Source organism: Manacus candei, unplaced genomic scaffold (assembly GCF_025592945.1).
Source record: "Manacus candei isolate 608988 ecotype Guabito, Panama unplaced genomic scaffold, ASM2559294v1 h1tg000127l, whole genome shotgun sequence".
Lineage (NCBI taxonomy): Eukaryota > Metazoa > Chordata > Aves > Passeriformes > Pipridae > Manacus > Manacus candei.
Window position 1 is genome coordinate 71,175 of NW_026138175.1, and position 16,030 is coordinate 87,204.

At 47.7% G+C, this 16,030-nt stretch overlaps 1 protein-coding gene across 5 annotated transcripts in view; it reads left to right on the forward strand.

Annotated features, from left to right (window-relative positions):
* Positions 1 to 1,096: 1,096 nt before the first annotated feature.
* The window catches only part of LOC127462398 (protein argonaute-3), a 32,797-nt gene continuing 17,863 nt past the window's right edge, over positions 1,097 to 16,030 (forward strand). For 2 of the 5 annotated variants that reach the window (XR_007900436.1, XR_007900437.1), the window contains exons 1-8: positions 7,372 to 7,874; positions 8,958 to 9,078; positions 9,611 to 9,819; positions 11,002 to 11,138; positions 13,191 to 13,325; positions 15,186 to 15,273; positions 15,409 to 15,556; positions 15,865 to 15,984. Coding sequence is in view for 3 of the 5 variants with exons in the window: in XM_051770981.1 (XP_051626941.1) it covers positions 7,609 to 7,874; positions 8,958 to 9,078; positions 9,611 to 9,819; positions 11,002 to 11,138; positions 13,191 to 13,325; positions 15,186 to 15,273; positions 15,409 to 15,556; positions 15,865 to 15,984 (1,224 nt within the window). In the remaining 2 variants the exon portion in view is untranslated. Of the gene's footprint in view, positions 1,354 to 7,368; positions 7,875 to 8,957; positions 9,079 to 9,610; positions 9,820 to 11,001; positions 11,139 to 13,190; positions 13,326 to 15,185; positions 15,274 to 15,408; positions 15,557 to 15,864; positions 15,985 to 16,030 lie in introns of those variants that run through there. The other 3 variants (XM_051770980.1, XM_051770981.1, XM_051770979.1) reach the window with 3 other exon arrangements.

Consider the following 16,030-nt stretch of genomic DNA (forward strand, 5'->3'; position numbering starts at 1 on the left):
AGAAATCTTCTGCAGTTTTAAGGGGGCTGTTTCTGTGAGAGGTTTCACAGCAAATCGTGCCTCGTGCAGCTGGGTCTGGAGTCCTGGAAAACGGGTCGGAAAACTGGTTTCAGGTGTTAGATTGGCATTTGAGCCCCAGCCCTGGTTCTGGTTACAGCTGCAGGACTAGACGTGCTGCCCTCTGAGGGATGTGTGTTTACAGGGATCCCTCCCTCCCACATATCTGCTTCATCTTAGTGATCACATTCCCCCTTCCTGCTCCGGATTTCAGTTAAGGAAATTCTCTAATAATTTACCTTTAATTTGCATGGGTTTAGAAACCTTACTGTGTTGCTCACTTAGGCTTTTACAGACTTTATTTAACAGAGTCCAAGATGGTCATTCTTAATAATGATCCTGAAATTTGGATTATGAATCTCAAATTCCTGATGGCCCAAAGTTCCAGTTCCTCAGCTGTTTCCCTGGGGAAAGGCCCCTCTCACCATCAGAAAAAGTGACTTTCTTTCACAGGTAGCAGGTTCAAACCCACTTGATCAAGTCTCAATTCACTGTTCTTATGAAAAAATGATCTTCTGGGGGCAGAGGAAATGATAAAGGTGCCATTGCCTAACCCAGCGCTGACCCTGGTACATCTGAATCAACATCCTGAGCTGGGAGGGACCCCCAAGGATCACCAGCCCAACCCCTGGCCCTGCACAGACACCCCAACAATCCCACCCTGTCCCTCAGAGCGTTGTCCAAACACTCCTGGAGCTCTGTCGGCCTTGGGGCCGTGACCAAACCCCGGGGAGCCTGGGCAGTGCCCCAGCACCCTTTGGGGGGTCGGTGTGTCCCCGGTCCCGCAGCTCCAGGGAAGCGTCGCCGTGTCCCGGCTCTGCCCGCGGTGTCGGGGGTGTCCCGAGCCCGGTCCCCCCGCACGGACGGACCCGCCGGTGCCTGCGGGGCTCCCCCCGCGCCGCCCGGGCCCCGCGGCCTCCCCGTTTCCGTGGCAACCGCGCCGGCCCCGCGCCCCTCCCGCTTCCGCTTCCCCCGGAAAGGGCCGGGGCGCGCGCGGGGGAAGGGGAAGCGCGGGCGGGATTTCCGGCGGGAGCGGGGCGGGAGCGGGAGCGGCCGCGCGGGGAGCCGGGGCTGCGGGGCGGCCACGCCACTTCCGCCGCCGCCGCCGCGCCAGGGGCCGGCACCGCCGGCAGCGGCACCGGGAGCGGCACCAGGAAACGCACCGCGAACAGCCGGGAGCGGCGCCGGGAGCACCCGGGAGCGCGGCGGGGGAGCCGCCGCCCAGCGCAGCCCCGCGCCCGCCGCAGCCCCCGAGCGGCTGCGCCCCAGCTCCATGAATGGAAATCGGCAGCGCAGGTGAGTCCGGGCCCGGCGGGGCCGCCGCGGGCACCCACCGCGGGTCCCCCCGCGCCGCGCAGCCCCCGGGGCCGGGAGGGGCCGGGAGGGGCCGGGGAGCCCCACGGGCTCGGCCCCGGGGCCGAGGGAGCGGGTTCCCCGCGCGGGGCCGAGGGCACGGTCGGTATTTCATAACCGGAGCGCCCGCCTTGCGTAACCCGCCCCGAGCCGGGACCGGCCCGCGAGGGCTCCCCGGGATGGGCCCCGCTGCGGAGCGCGCTGAGTTTTAAGGCTGATTCCCGCGCCTCTGGGTGTGCTGCTGCACTGTCGCCAGGGTGGTTATTGCCCGGGGAAGCTGTGGCTGCCCCAGCCCTGGGAGTGTCCAAGGCCAAGCTGGAAGGGGCTTGGAGCAGTCTGGGATAGTGGAAGGTGTCTCTGCCCATGGAGGGGGTGGGACTGGATGGACTTTAAGGTCCCTTCCAGCCCAAACTATTCTGTGAGGATCTTCACATTTTGGCCGTTTGATCCCTTTGCCAGAGGAGCACGTGCTTGGTATTTATAAGCTTTGTGTTTTAAATGGGTTTTGAGTATCAGAGAAGGAATTTCTTCTTTGGTCTGTCGAAAGAATTTGTCTCCAAGGTTGGCAGAACAGTTCAGGTTTGGGCAGTGTTTAATCAGCAGTTCCCTGACTGAACATGGATGGCAAAGGGAATGTCCAAAGCCACCTGGAGTTCTGTGTCTGTCACATCAAGAGGTGCCACAGGTGCTGAGCATGAGTATGAGACTGAAGGTGCCAGCACAAAATGTGCCTTTTCACCTCCACGTGTAGAGCCTTTTGTAGCCTACTTGAAGATTTAAGGACAAGGATGGATTTGGCTGGAAAAACCCCCCATCTCAGCTGTTGCCTGGCTTGATGAGGAGTTGAAAATATCTTAGGAAGATGCAGGATTTTAGCATTCTGGTGGAATTCAGGTGATACACTCATCTGTTAACTTTAATTATAACCTGCTGCAATGGTAGTTGTCTCCTGATGAAGAGATTTGCAAGAGCAGCCCCTAAACCATTTAGTTTCCCTTTGGAATGAGTTTACCTGTTGTTGGGCTGCAAGATGTTGGATTTTAGCAAAGCTGAGTGTTCCTGGTGGGCTCAGCCTGTGTCCAGCACAATGGGTGACTCTTCCACCTCTGCTGTGTGATGAGGGAAGTGTTAAGTGTGATGTTTTGGGGCGTTGGAACAGGAGGACACAAAACATCCTTGGCAGAACAAACGAGGGTTAAAGCTTTGTCATCAAAAGGAGGACACTGAGATGTGGCTCCTTTTCTGTGTGTGAAGCGAAAATATGGGATAGAACAAGCAGAAGGGAGCAGAGATGGGGTGTGAGTATCCCTGGAGTGAAGTGTGGGAGCGTGTGCAGGCACATCTCAGGTGAAGCAGTGCTGTGGGTGATGTCCTGTTTGTGTGAGAGGCTCAGCCTGTGAAATCTAGAAAATATGGCTCTCCCAGTCTGTGGAACTGGAACATGGCTTAAAGCAGGGGCAGGATGTGAAGGTGACTGCTCAGGGTGCCAGTCGTGCTGAAGTCAAATGACTGAGGAATAGGAGTAAAATGTTCACTGGGAGAAGGTACAGTGAAGGAAAAGCAGCTCTTGGTACTTGAATCCAGTGTCCCACATTGCACTTCCACCAGGAGAATGGGAAGTAAACTTCTAAAAGGCAGAGAGATTCAACCAGCTGGGGATGCTCCATGGTGTAACCAAGTTGGATCAGTGCTGTGTGTGTCTTTATTTCCATGTCTGCATTGCTCCTTCAGAGCTCACAGTTTTTTGTGCTAAAAGTGTTAAATTGTTGTTTGGAGTTTTTGCTCTATTTTTTAACAGCCACTTTTAATATTCCATTTGCTTTTCTGTACAGACTGGCTGAGAAAATCCTGAGAAGCTGCTTTTCTCTTTCTGAGTTCAGGGTAGTGATTTGGGAGGCCCATTAAAAGTCCCATTTTTGTGGGTGGGGTAGAGGAGGGAAGGGGGTGATTCATAGGTGCCTTCAAAAGTTCCTCTGTGCTGTGAGATACAATGGCAGATTTCCTTTGGGGTTGCTGTGGAAGCTGTTTGACTCACAGTATGAACTTTACAAATTGTTTCGTCCTCAGAGCTTTGCTTTCTCAGGCAGGAAGGTGTCAAGAGTATTTCTTGAGCTAATTTTTACCTTCCTGATTTTGGTCTGTGGAAATACCTTCCAGGGAAAAGTCTTCCAGGGTTTGTGTGGGCTGGCCTGTTCCCTTCTCCCAGAGCAGCTGGGTATTAACTTCACTATGTGCATATAAACTGCTGTTTTGAGCTTAAAGCTCTTAGTATTTAGATTTTTTTTTAATGGTTCAGGAGCATTTATTGTCTTGTAAATGCTCCCAAAACACTTCACTGTGTTTTCTGTAACTCCATTGGGCCAGAACTGAGTTACCACGCCAGTGTTTGCTTGTGCAGTTGGCAGTCACTGAGCATGGCATCAAAATGTTGGCTTTTGATGAGTTTTAACATGACTGAATACCTGAAACCTTGAAAAAACCCAAACCCTAAATTGCGAGGAGGAATGTTTAGAAAACGTGGATTGCATTACTCATAAATAATGTAATGCCACCCAGCGAGGCCACAGCAACAGAAATGAGGCAATTCTGGATTTCTGGCAGGAGGAGCTCGATTATTGAAACCAACGTTTGAGTCTGATCTTCCCTATGTGTTTTTTTTAATCTAGAATTAAGTTATTTTTTGGTAGTGTTAGGATTTTCTTAGAGCTCCACAGGCTGGGCCTCTGAGTCCAGGCAGAGGCCAGGGGCCCTCTGCAAGGGAATCTTTTATTTTTCCCCCTCCATGGGGAGCCCTCCCGGGTGCAGCTCCAGCCTGAGGCTGGGATCTGTTCCACAAATCTGCCTCGTGGTCCTGAGCCAGAGTTTAAATTGTATTTTACCTGCTCAGGCCTCAATGGTCTCTTTTGGTCTGTTCCATCAGTTAGAAATTTAGAATGGTTGCATAAACAAAAATAAAACTGTTAAGTTATCTCTGATAATGCAGTCTGGTTTTGTAATGCTGAAGCAACGGCAGGAGAGAGGATAATTTTCTGCTGGGAGGCCTTTCTGTAAGGAAAGGATCATGTAAGGAAATCTGCATTTCCTATGAGCATCCTGCCAGGGCTCAGGACTCTGCTGGGTGCTGTGGAGCTGTCGTGCCTGCCAGCAGCCCCAGTTGTCCGTCAGGGGTGTGCTGGGGGCAGCTGCAGGTCTGTGAGCCCCTGCTCCCTGTGCCCAGGCTTTATCCCAGCAGGGCTTCCTCTGGTTGCCAAGGTGGATGTGGGTGCTGTTTGGCCCCGGGCCAGGATTCCTCGGGTGCTGCTCAAGCCTGATCAGAGCATGGATAATCCCACAGAGGCAAGGATTTGCATTCAGAGCTCCTCCAAACCTTTAGAGGGGCTTCCACAGGGGGCTGGATCTGGGTGAGCTTTAAGGTCCCTTCCAGCCCAAGCTGTCCCCAGATGTGCTCCCTGGCTGCAAAAAAGCCTTCTAAGAATCTGTCCTAGGCACCAGTTTTTGTTCCTCTCTGTGTGTTCCTTGTTTTCTGTTATAAATCAGGTGACTTTTAGTGCTGGGGACCCTCCTGAGCAGGTTTTATGAATTGAGCTCTGCTCTGACATGCTGAGCCAGGCTTGGGCTAGAGGGTTTTTCCTTGGGTTTTTAAGAACATCTTTGGTGTTTACCTTAAGGGAGCCTACAAGAAAGATGGAGAGAGGCTGTTTACAAGGGCCTGGAGTGACAGGACAGGGGGGAATGGCTTCCCACTGGCAGAGAGGAGGTTTAGGTTGGTTGTTAGGAAGAGATTCTTCCTTGTGAGGGTGGGGAGGCCCTGGCACAGGTTGCCCAGAGAAACTGTGGCTGCCCCATCCCTGGAAGTGTCCAAGGCCAGGTTAGATGGGCTTGGAGCAACCTGGGATTAGTGGAAGGTGTCCCTGCCCATGGCAGGGGGTGGAACTGGACGATCCTTAAGGTCCCTTCCAACCCAAACCATTCTGTGATTCCATGATGTGTACATTCCTGAGGCTGGAATGGCAGAGTAGAATGGTTTCTTCAGCACAAAGAAGTTTCTCCTCTAGAATTTGTGGGCAGCTGAGCAGGGCAGAGCTGCTGTCTGGAGGCACTGAGGAACAGCAGGAGGAGGCCCCGCAGAGCTGCTGCCTTGACAAAGGGGTTTGAGACTTCGCCCACTCTGTTTTTGCAGTGGTTAAATGCCTTGGAGGAAGGAGCCTGCCCCTCGCTCGCCCTGAGCTCTGCAGATCGAAGCTGCTTGGAGTATTTTTGGTTTGTGTGTTTATTTCCATGAGTTTGACACAGGACTCAGGCATGAGGTGGGGTGAGTCACCGAGAGCTGGGCAGCAGCACCGGCCCCAGAGCGTCGCTGGTTTATTTGTGTTTTACTGGGCTTTGAGTCACAGCTTTGAAGCCAGTGACACAGACTTTCACAACACACAATCTGGCAGTTCAGTGTCTTCTGGAAAGCAGGATCTTCTGAGTGGGCAGTAATGGCAGAATTGACTTACAGCACACTCGGGTTTTTTAAGTTAATTTGTCCAAGGGAACGTGTGTCCAGTGACAGCAAAACAGCTGAATTTCTAAAAATTATGCCTGAACAGTGTGTAGACCTGCACTTCTTATTCATTTATTGGTCACTTAATCCCCAGCTGCCAAAATCTGAGCCTTCCAGGCTGAGCTGGGTGAGGGGTACACAGGGCAGGCCAGACTGAAATAACCTTTTAAGCGTTATCTTTATTTGGGCAGTTTTGTTAGTCTTTCCCACAGATAGGAACTAAATATAAACCAACTGTGGTGTGTATGTCTTTGGAATATTAAAATGAGCTATTGAGTCCTTTATGCCACTCAAATGTTTAGTAGTAGCTGCTTTTTGCATATGCTTATTATATTCTGCAGTGTAGCTGGAGTGAATTGTAGAGCTGCTTGTACTCGTGTGAGAGTATTAAAACGAAGGGAAAGTTGAAGAGAGCAGATGCTTGGAACAAGTTTTGCATAAGCAGAGTCTGTGAGCGGGTTTTAAATGATGCTTCTTGGTTTCTGTTTTGTTTTATCTCGTGGCTCCACGCCAGCCTCACTCAGAATTTTTCGGGAGGTTTCTGGATAGAGCCAGACAAATGTTACAGGGGAACTTGGCTCTGATGTTCACCTGTTCTCAGGACACGGTTTCCTTCAAGACAATGCGTGTTCTTTTTCCAGGAATTATGGAGATTAATCAGAAGGCAAATAAAAAACATTTTTCCCAGCACTTGACATTTTAACTCTGCTATGAAAAGGAGTGGGCTGGAGTCACCTGCGTCACCGAGTGGGAGGAGAGGGGAGAACTTTGCACTAACTCACTGGAGTGCTCTGTAAATCAGGGCATTTGTACCATGAGCAACTTCTTATAATTCAGGCTACAAAGGGTTTTGGGTTTGTTGTTGCTTCTTGACTGGAAAGAGGTATTTTTAAGTGGAAATACCAGTGGAAATTCTTGGAAATGGACTATGTTTACTACTGCGTTTGGCTTGTAAGGCATGAGTAATGCAGATCTGGAGTGCAGGATTCTCATCTAAGTGGTGCAAAGTAAATTAAATAGATGAGAGTGGACCAGATTACTGGGCAGGTGTTTTTAGCTGACTTTGAAAATACCCATCTCACTGCAGATTTGGATGTTTCTCTGAGCAGCTCTGAGTATTCTCTAGTCTATGAGTAATCAAGAGTTTTACAATCCTGTGTCTTAATCTGAGTCTTTACTCTTCCGGCAAATTGGCTTTGTGGGGGCAGTTAGACAGGAGGTAATGGTCTTACTCTTCATCCATTTTCAGCCAGCAAAGTTCAAGAATAATCTGTCTTCCGAGACTAAGCTGATAATGGCACTGAAATGAAGAGTTTGTCACAAACCCTGTGCATCAGTCCGGAACTACTAATGCATTTTTGTACTCTGCAGCCACTTTGTTATTACCAGGGTGTTCAGGACAGGCTGGTAAAACTTTCTCTGATATTTTTACAGGGTGGTTTTGTTGTTTTGGTTTTGGTTTTGCTCGGTTGATTTTCGTTCAGGAAATCTCCTCACCAGAATCTCCTGATTTTGTTCGTGCTAATCCCAGAAGCTCATCAGTAGGAGAACAGCCTAGATGTGGGTGGAGGCTTCAGAATTAAAAATGGGCAAATGTTTGTTTGGACTGTGGCGGGCAGCAGGCTGCTGATGTGTGCTCTTGGGGACGGCTGATGTCCCGTTTTCCCACCTGCTTGTCCTGGGAGCTGGGTCAGGGGATTGCCTGTTGTGCCTCTCTCCTAATCTGTGGGGTTTTTCCTTCCGCAGGACCCGTCGGGGCACAGCCCCTGCTCATGGTGCCCAGACGGCCCGGCTATGGCACCATGGGCAAGCCCATTAAACTGCTGGCCAACTGCTTCCAAGTTGAAATCCCAAAGATTGATGTCTACCTCTATGAGGTGGACATCAAACCAGATAAGTGTCCTCGGAGGGTGAACAGGTGAGAAGATGAAGTTCATGTTGTCCATTGTGCCAGTGTGAATGTTCAGTACCATCCTGTGAAAGGGAGAGTTCCTTTCCCCACGTCCCAGCTGGGAGGTGAAAGTGCTGCTGCTCGTGCAGCTTGAAGAGGAAGTCAATATTTGTCATTTTCCTGAAGTGCTTTGGGTTAATATTGCCTGGCCAGGAAATGGTGCCTGGGAGCTGCTGCTGTGCAGGAATTTTGGTTTGCAGGTGCCTAAGGAAAGTGTTTCCATTCTGTAGAATGAGGGAATTGTGTGTCAAGTGAGATATGGCTGTTGTGCCACAGAAACACAAAGGCTCCCCAAAGAATTCAGGTCCTGAGGGCAGGTTTCAGTCAGAGGTCTTGCAAAAGTCTCTCTGGTTCTATTTACTACTTCTGTCAAGAAGCCTTTTTTGTATAAAAATTTTATGGTGTTTTTTCAAGTCTGATTTCAGTGCTTATATCAGGTTAATCTTTATTGCCATCAACTTATAATAAAGCAAGGGAGATGAATCTTTAATTGTGTGCAAATTTGATCAGGCTTTTACTTAATTTTGTGGTAAAAACTCAGGTTATTAAGGACTTAAAGCCAAGACTTTTTTGTTAGGGTACCACATGTTTATAACCAGTGTAGGCAGAATTCAAAATTCTTGTTAATTGAGGAGCAGGTGAACATTGCTGCAGACTGTACAGTGAGCTGGCAGAGCTTCCAGCTGGGAGTTTGTACTGGTTTTTATCACAATACCATCTTGTGGGTTTCTTCCAAGGTAACTGTGTCCTCATTCTCCGTAATAAAGGTGACACAAAGGCCTCAGTCATTTCTAGGAGTTTCTGAAGTTATTTCAGTTCCAATATTTCCCAATATTTGAGCATTTACTTTGATTCTGATTTTATTATTTAGTGTTTATTTATTATTTTAGTTGAAGCCTGTGAAGCACCTTTTGGAATACCCAGTGGGTGTTTATAAATCACTGAGTGCTGTTTATTGAAATTACTTCAGCAAAATATGGGGTTGGGAGCCAGCTCCAGTCTGATCCTTCTTTGGAAACATCCTCAGTGTAAAAATATCCCCTTTTCCAGGGATGTGGTGGACTCCATGGTGCAGCATTTTAAAGTGACAATATTTGGGGACCGTAGACCAGTTTATGATGGGAAAAGAAGCCTCTATACAGCCAATCCACTTCCTGTGGCCACTACTGGGGTAAGATAACTGTTGTATTGGTGGCAGCTTCCTGGGAAGGAGAAAGAAACGACTTTTAATATTGCTGAGTTCAGAAAAACTGGAAGTGTCTTACAGTAGCTGTGCTGAAACAGAGTCCTTGTGATGTATTTCCTGCAAGTTCCAGTGTGTGTAAATGTGCAGGTAATAGTTTAGAGGTAACAGAACCTCCCCTAGGATTTAGCAGCCACTTTGTACAGCAAAATCTGTTAAACACGGTTTTGCAGACTGTAAAACATGCTCTTAGGATGAATTAAAAAATCCAACCGTGTTTTTTCTGGAATGAAGAGTTTCTGATTTGAGGTGACAACAAGTTAGATGATTCTCTTCTGCTTGGTCAGGGCCCAGTTCTCTTCACTCTGTGCATTTTATAATGTATTTTATCAAATGTGCTGTGTCCTCCATATCTGAGTTTGAGTCTCTGGCCCAGTTATGGGGAGGAGTGGAAACTCAAGGCTACCAGACTCCAGGTTAAACAGCTGGTTTTCATTTCTCTCTTCCCTCCCCTGCCCAGGTGGATTTGGATGTGACACTACCGGGAGAAGGTGGAAAAGACCGTCCCTTCAAAGTGTCAATAAAGTTTGTTTCTCGGGTGAGCTGGCACTTGCTGCATGAAGTTTTGACAGGAAGAACCTTGCCTGAGCCTCTGGAACTAGACAAACCTATCAGCACTAACCCTGTTCATGCTGTCGATGTGGTGCTACGACACCTCCCCTCCATGAAGTAGGTTCACTGTCTTCCTGCAGTCTGTCTTTACCTGAAGTATCCCCACTGGGACACCTTCATCCCTGTTTCTTCACAGGTGAAAAGGAGAGCTGCTCATTCCCCTTGTGCAGCACAGCTGGTGAGCTGGCTGGGGAGATTGGAGCCAGTTGTGTACCAGTGTGTTTCTGTGGGCAGAGCAGGTGATGTGTGTTTGAAGAGATGAGGGAACAGGAGGCACTGATAATAGGCCTTAATTGCCATGCTGAGAGGTTCCATGAGCTGGAGCTCTGCTGTCCTGGTTCTGCTCAGCTTGAGCCAAGTGTCTGCACTTGATGGCAGTGGCTGTGGAAAGGCAGGAGGAGTCTCTTCAATCCACTGACACCCATCACCAGTGTGAGTTTCTCAGGGCTGAAATACGTGGCTGGGACTAGATGCACATCCTAACAGTCTCTAAATTTCAGGGTTTTGAGGTAAAAATAACAAGAGAAGTTAATTTTGCTTGATTTGGTCAGTGAGAGTTATTTTTGAAGTTGGCTGGCTTTAGGCACCAGGATGGCTTTGCTCTGGGGGGTTTCACTGGCTGTAACTGGCTCTTAAAAAAAGGGGCTTGTGGTTTTATGGAAGCCAGTGTTCCTCAGCTTCCCTGTTGCTGAAGGAAACATTTAGATGTTAACCTCTGTACTAATGCCTGTGATTACAAAACTGAGGAGGTGGGGAGGTTCAGGAGCAGCTGTTTCCTACCAGAGAAAGAAGCAGTAGTTCCTCTAGTTCTTTTTTTCCCCCACAGCTTTTGCTTCTGTTGGTGCATCCTGTATTAAAAAGTTCCTTAGTGAAACAGGCAAAATGGTGTTGGAGGATCAGGGCAGTATAGACAGGGCTGTTGTACAGACTCTGCTGTGATGGAGACTTTACCTTCTTGAGGTAGAAAATCAGGAAGGGTAAGTTCATTTAGTTCTTGATTTGTTGTAAAAACTGAAAGTGGTTGTGCATTTCTAAAAATAGTAAATGTTTTGTCTGAATTTGAAAGCACTGTGATGGGAACAGGAGCACTCAGGGTATATTGTTTAAACTTGCTTCTTGGCGCAGATTCCTGGTGCACAAAATTCCAAAAAATAATAGTGCTGTGTGTTATAATCTTGACTGCATAAATTTTATGTTTGGGAGGCAAGAGCAAAAACGTGTGGCCACCTGTTTCACCAGGTACACCCCTGTGGGCCGCTCCTTCTTCTCAGCTCCAGAAGGCTATGACCACCCCCTGGGAGGGGGCAGGGAGGTCTGGTTTGGATTCCATCAGTCAGTCCGACCTGCCATGTGGAAGATGATGCTCAACATCGATGGTAAGTTGAGATTCAGAGCAGAGATTCTGACCAGACCTGTATGGCAAAGGCTGCCTAGAAATCCTAGTCTTTTTTTTTCCTCTGGATTTGTCATCATGTCGGTGTTTGAGCCGAAATTTAACTGCCATATAAAAACCAATATTCCTGTACAGGAAGGAATTGCACATGGCTTGTTTTCCTGCTGAATGTCTGTATTGGTCCATCCCCAGTGACAGGGGCAGGTTGTCTCTGTGCAGCTGTACACAGAGAGCAGCACTCAGTATTTCTAAGAAAACTCTGTAAAACATATCCCAAACACTTCTGTGAATAGGGCTGATTGGGTTGGGCTTTCTTATGCAAAAGCAGATCTGTTCTGCACCACTGTATTGAGTCTCAGATGAATGGATCTGAGAGCAACTGGTGCCTGTGTGAGACTGAGCACTTGAGTCTGTTTAGTTGTTAAACCCCCATTGAAAAGTGCCAGTGGTGGAGGTGCAGGTGCTGCCTGAATTTTCCTCTGATTCACATTCAGTTCTCACTGTCTGAAATGCTCTATAAACCCAAGGTAAATAGTCTGTCTTGCTCCAGGTTAGACAGTCAGGTTGTGTTTCACACCTGTCTTGGAGCAGAATAAAATATCAGAGATACTGAGCTTTCACACTGAAAATTTGCAAGTCTGCGTGTTCTGGGTTACCTAAATTGTGGGTGATACTCATGTGGCTTCAGATGGGTTTGCTCTTGTAAAATTGCCTTTCTAGCATCAGCTGTGGTTTGAAAAACAAATGTCAAAATCTTACCTGTCTCAGAAATAACCAGTGCTGGCCTCTCTCTGTGCAAGGTACTGAGAGAGCTGCAGATCAGGCAGGAGAAGGGCATGAATTTATACCAATTGATGATGTACTGTGCTGTGAAGCAAGTTTTTCTTACCAGCAGTAGCCAGTGAAGTGGCAACTCTTGGAGTAGAAATCTTTCAGTCCTTCCTGTGAGTGGGAAACCCGAGCCCTTTGTGAGCAGCGGCTCACGGAGCCATCACTCTGGGTCGTGGTCTGAGGCTGTGAAACTGCCTCCAAATCCCATCACTGGAGGTGTTTTTGGTTGTTTCATTTGTACAGGGTTCTCTGTGAAAGTGTTGCTGTGGGAGACAACCCACAGGCTGCCAGGGAGGGGAGTGTGAGGGTTTGGGGTCACTCAGTAATTGGTGGTGGTGCGTCACGGGGAGTTGGCAGCCGGCTCAAGTGACACACGGCTGAGGAATGTTGGGTTGTGTGAGCACAGATGTGGCAGGTTTGGTACATGAGATCTGGAAAACTGATAAATGCTTGTCGAGTACGTCTTTTTTGTTGTTGCCAATTGAAGTTTTCAGTGTGTGGAACAGGATGGGACTGAGCTCTGTCTGGTGCCACCTCACTCTTCCCTACTAAAGGTGTTGTTCCCATTTCTTGTAACTTTGTCAAGTAGATGATTTATGATCTTCCATGGAATGAATTAACTGTCCTGCTTAAAAGCAGCGTGCTGTCAAAGTGATGGTGTCATTAGCATGTGGGGAGGGTCAGAGGTTGGAGTGGATCAAGGATTGCACTCCCCACTACACCAACACAATTTGTGTGTAGTCAAAGTAGTGCTCGTGTCTCTACCAAATACTGGTTCAGTAATTGAGTAGATTGTATAACTGATAAAATTATTTTGCATGTTGAATAATGTTAGCTTTTAATATAAAAAAGTGCAGTAGAGAGATATTAATCCTGCATCTGCAGCTCTATACAGAGGTGAAGGAGAATGTCTCTCTGGGGCGTTGCAGCTCTCTAGAAATAAATGTTCCCTGGGGAAAAACCCTTCAAACCTCTGAAATGCAAAGCAGTAGCAGGATGACTGTACTGCAGACTGATGTGTCACCATGGGCCCTCCACTGGCATTTGGATGCTTCACTGTGGCAGGGTTTGCTGACCTGTTTTTAAACAAGCATTTTTCTTGAGGTTTGCGTGGAATTCTAAGAAGCCTTCATTTAATGTGCTGCTTCACAACACTCTGACTGGGTTGGGGTTTTTTTTACACTTAATATTTTGCTCTTTGTAGTTTCTGCCACTGCCTTCTACAAAGCACAACCCGTAATTCAGTTCATGTGTGAAGTCCTTGACATTCATAATATTGATGAACAACCAAGACCTCTGACTGATTCTCATCGGGTAAAATTCACCAAAGAGATAAAGGGTGAGTAGAAGTGGATCTGTTTGGTCCCAGGTAACACAATCAAAGTAATCCTAAGGGATTTGTTTTAACTGGAAGCCTGGCTAGCATGCATCAGAAGGGCCTGGAACTGCCAAGGGAATGGCAGTATCCATGTTTGTAGTTCTAATCCGGAATGGAACAATGCGGCTCTGCGGAAATGAAAGCTGAAAACCATTCCCAGTGGCTTAGAGGGAAAGAGAGGGCATGTTGTTCATTGCCTGGGCAGAGGTAGGTGGCTGGTGCCAACCCCTCCTGAGCCAGGGTCCCTGAGGCCACCTGGCATTGTGTGTGGGCTCCTGCTGTTCCAGTCCTGTGGCAAAGTGAACGTTGGTGTCGAGGCTAACACTGATTCTTTGAAAGAATGCTGTTGCAGTGGCTTCTAATAACTGATGGCCTTGTGGAAAAACAAGTACCACTTGCAGCTGAAGGCCAAATTCCATTCCAAAGGAATTGCATAAGCTGCTGGTTTGAGTGGTTTCACTCCATATATGCTACTTGGGCCTACATTTTCCCATATCCTTCATTCCAGTGTAACTTGCAGAGAGAGAAGCCTTGAAGGAGCTCAGCTCTTAAACACTGATGCAAGGTTAGACTCTACTGAAATACTGGGCAGCTAAAAAGTAAATTTGAACTACAGTCATAAAGGGAAGTGTTCATAGCATAGTCATTAGTGAAAAAAACCTTAAAGGAATTGTTTTGTAGTAGTCCTAACATGCCTCCTTTTACATTTATCTGTCTTTGTCCTGGAGGATGGGTAACTGGAGAGCGAGGAGCTGCCTCTGCTTGATCTCAGGTGCCTCAGAAACTCTGTTACCATAGTCAGAAAATACTGAAATACTACCTTTGCTCTGAAACTTGTCTTTGCTGCTGTAGGATCTGGGAAATCCATCCAGGCTGTGACCACACAGAGCAAAACAAACCCTGCATTAGAGCACTGGCAGTGTGTGAGCAGCACTGTGGGAGGGCAGTGCCTTGGTAGTGTCACAGCAGAGAAATGGCAGAGCAGAGCTGGGTTCCAGATATGTGTTCACAGCCCTTTTCTGTGGTCACAGTGCCCCGTGGTTTCTTTTCTTTGTTTTCTCTTAATGCTCTGTCAGGGCAGTGGTGGTTTATTTTTGACTGTACCGTCCTCTGAGTAATACTGATGTTATTGATGCAATTAGTGTTGTCAGGGAGCAAAGAAGTACAGCTGGTGCTTCTTTGGGATGTCTCTGTCCCCAGTAAACCAAGCTCAGTCTGCTGTCTGGTACATGGGGAGCATGTACCAGATTTTGGAGCTGCCACTGTCATGATGATCATGGGTAGAGATAAGTCAGGAGAGGCTCTGCTCTGGAGGCTGAGTGCTTTGAGATGAGATGCTCAAAATCTAAAGTTAAACCTGGACGGTGGAATTAAAGAAAGTTACAGGCTGAATGTGGCCATAAAGCTGGAGGGGGGGGGGAAGACAATAAAGTAGAAATATGGGTTTGCCCTCTTAATTTCAATTACATTGGAACTGGTAGTTTGAAGAGGTTGTACAAGACTGGGAATGAGGACAAGAGGATATGGTGAAAACAGGCCTCTGAGTTCAGTCAGTGCCTGTTAAATGAAAGTGCTACAGGAAATTCAGAAGACACTGAACGTTAAGTGTTATACCTCATAATTTGTTTTTGAGGGTAGTAATCAGGATTAGTCAGAATTCAAATTAAAATGAAAGCAAAAATGTTTAGAGAATAATAATTCCTTATGTTTGTGCTATTTGATGCTGACCCCAAAGCTGTTGTGTTCTGTCATTGGAAACCCTGTGTCTCCTGTGCACATTTTTGGGTAGTTTTGACACCAGGTTTTGATGCTTTCCTGCAGGTCTGAAGGTAGAAGTGACTCACTGTGGGACGATGAGAAGGAAGTACCGTGTCTGCAACGTCACGAGGCGACCTGCAAGTCATCAAACGTAAGAGGCTTTTTGTCAAAGCGTGGAGTGTGTGAGAGCTTCACACTGAGTGTGCAACAGGACCTGATGGTTCAGTAATTTTGGAGATGATGGTATTTGGCAACTCAGATTTTACTCAAGTGTCTGTCTTTTCAGCTTTCCTTTGCAGCTGGAAAATGGCCAGACTGTGGAGAGGACAGTAGCACAGTATTTCAGAGAGAAATACAACCTCCAGCTGAAATACCCTCACCTTCCTTGTCTGCAAGTGGGACAAGAACAAAAACACACCTACCTGCCTTTAGAAGTAAGGGCCTTACTCTGATAAATCAGAAGGGTTTGGGGTAGGTTCTGTCAGTTTGCAAAAAGTTAAGAATCAGTGCTCTTTGCAGCATGAGCTTGTTTGCAGATTTACATGTTCATTACTTTAATTTCACTAGAGACTGTCTGTATCTTAAAGTGCTTTAAGGTTTAGAGCTACAAGGAAGTCTGAGCATGCAGTTGCTTGGACACGCTGGGGTTGTGGTTTATGGTGACAGCATGGTGTTGTGTGTGTGGTGTGGTGGGGTTTGAGCGCTCCTGTTGTGGATTAATGCCTCTGGCTCTCCCCTGCAGGTGTGTAACATCGTGGCTGGCCAGAGGTGCATCAAGAAGCTCACGGACAATCAGACCTCGACCATGATAAAAGCCACAGCCAGGTCTGCCCCAGACAGGCAGGAGGAAATCAGCAGATTGGTGAGTCCCTGAGCCCAGCTGGGGGTGACACTGGGCTAAATTCCAT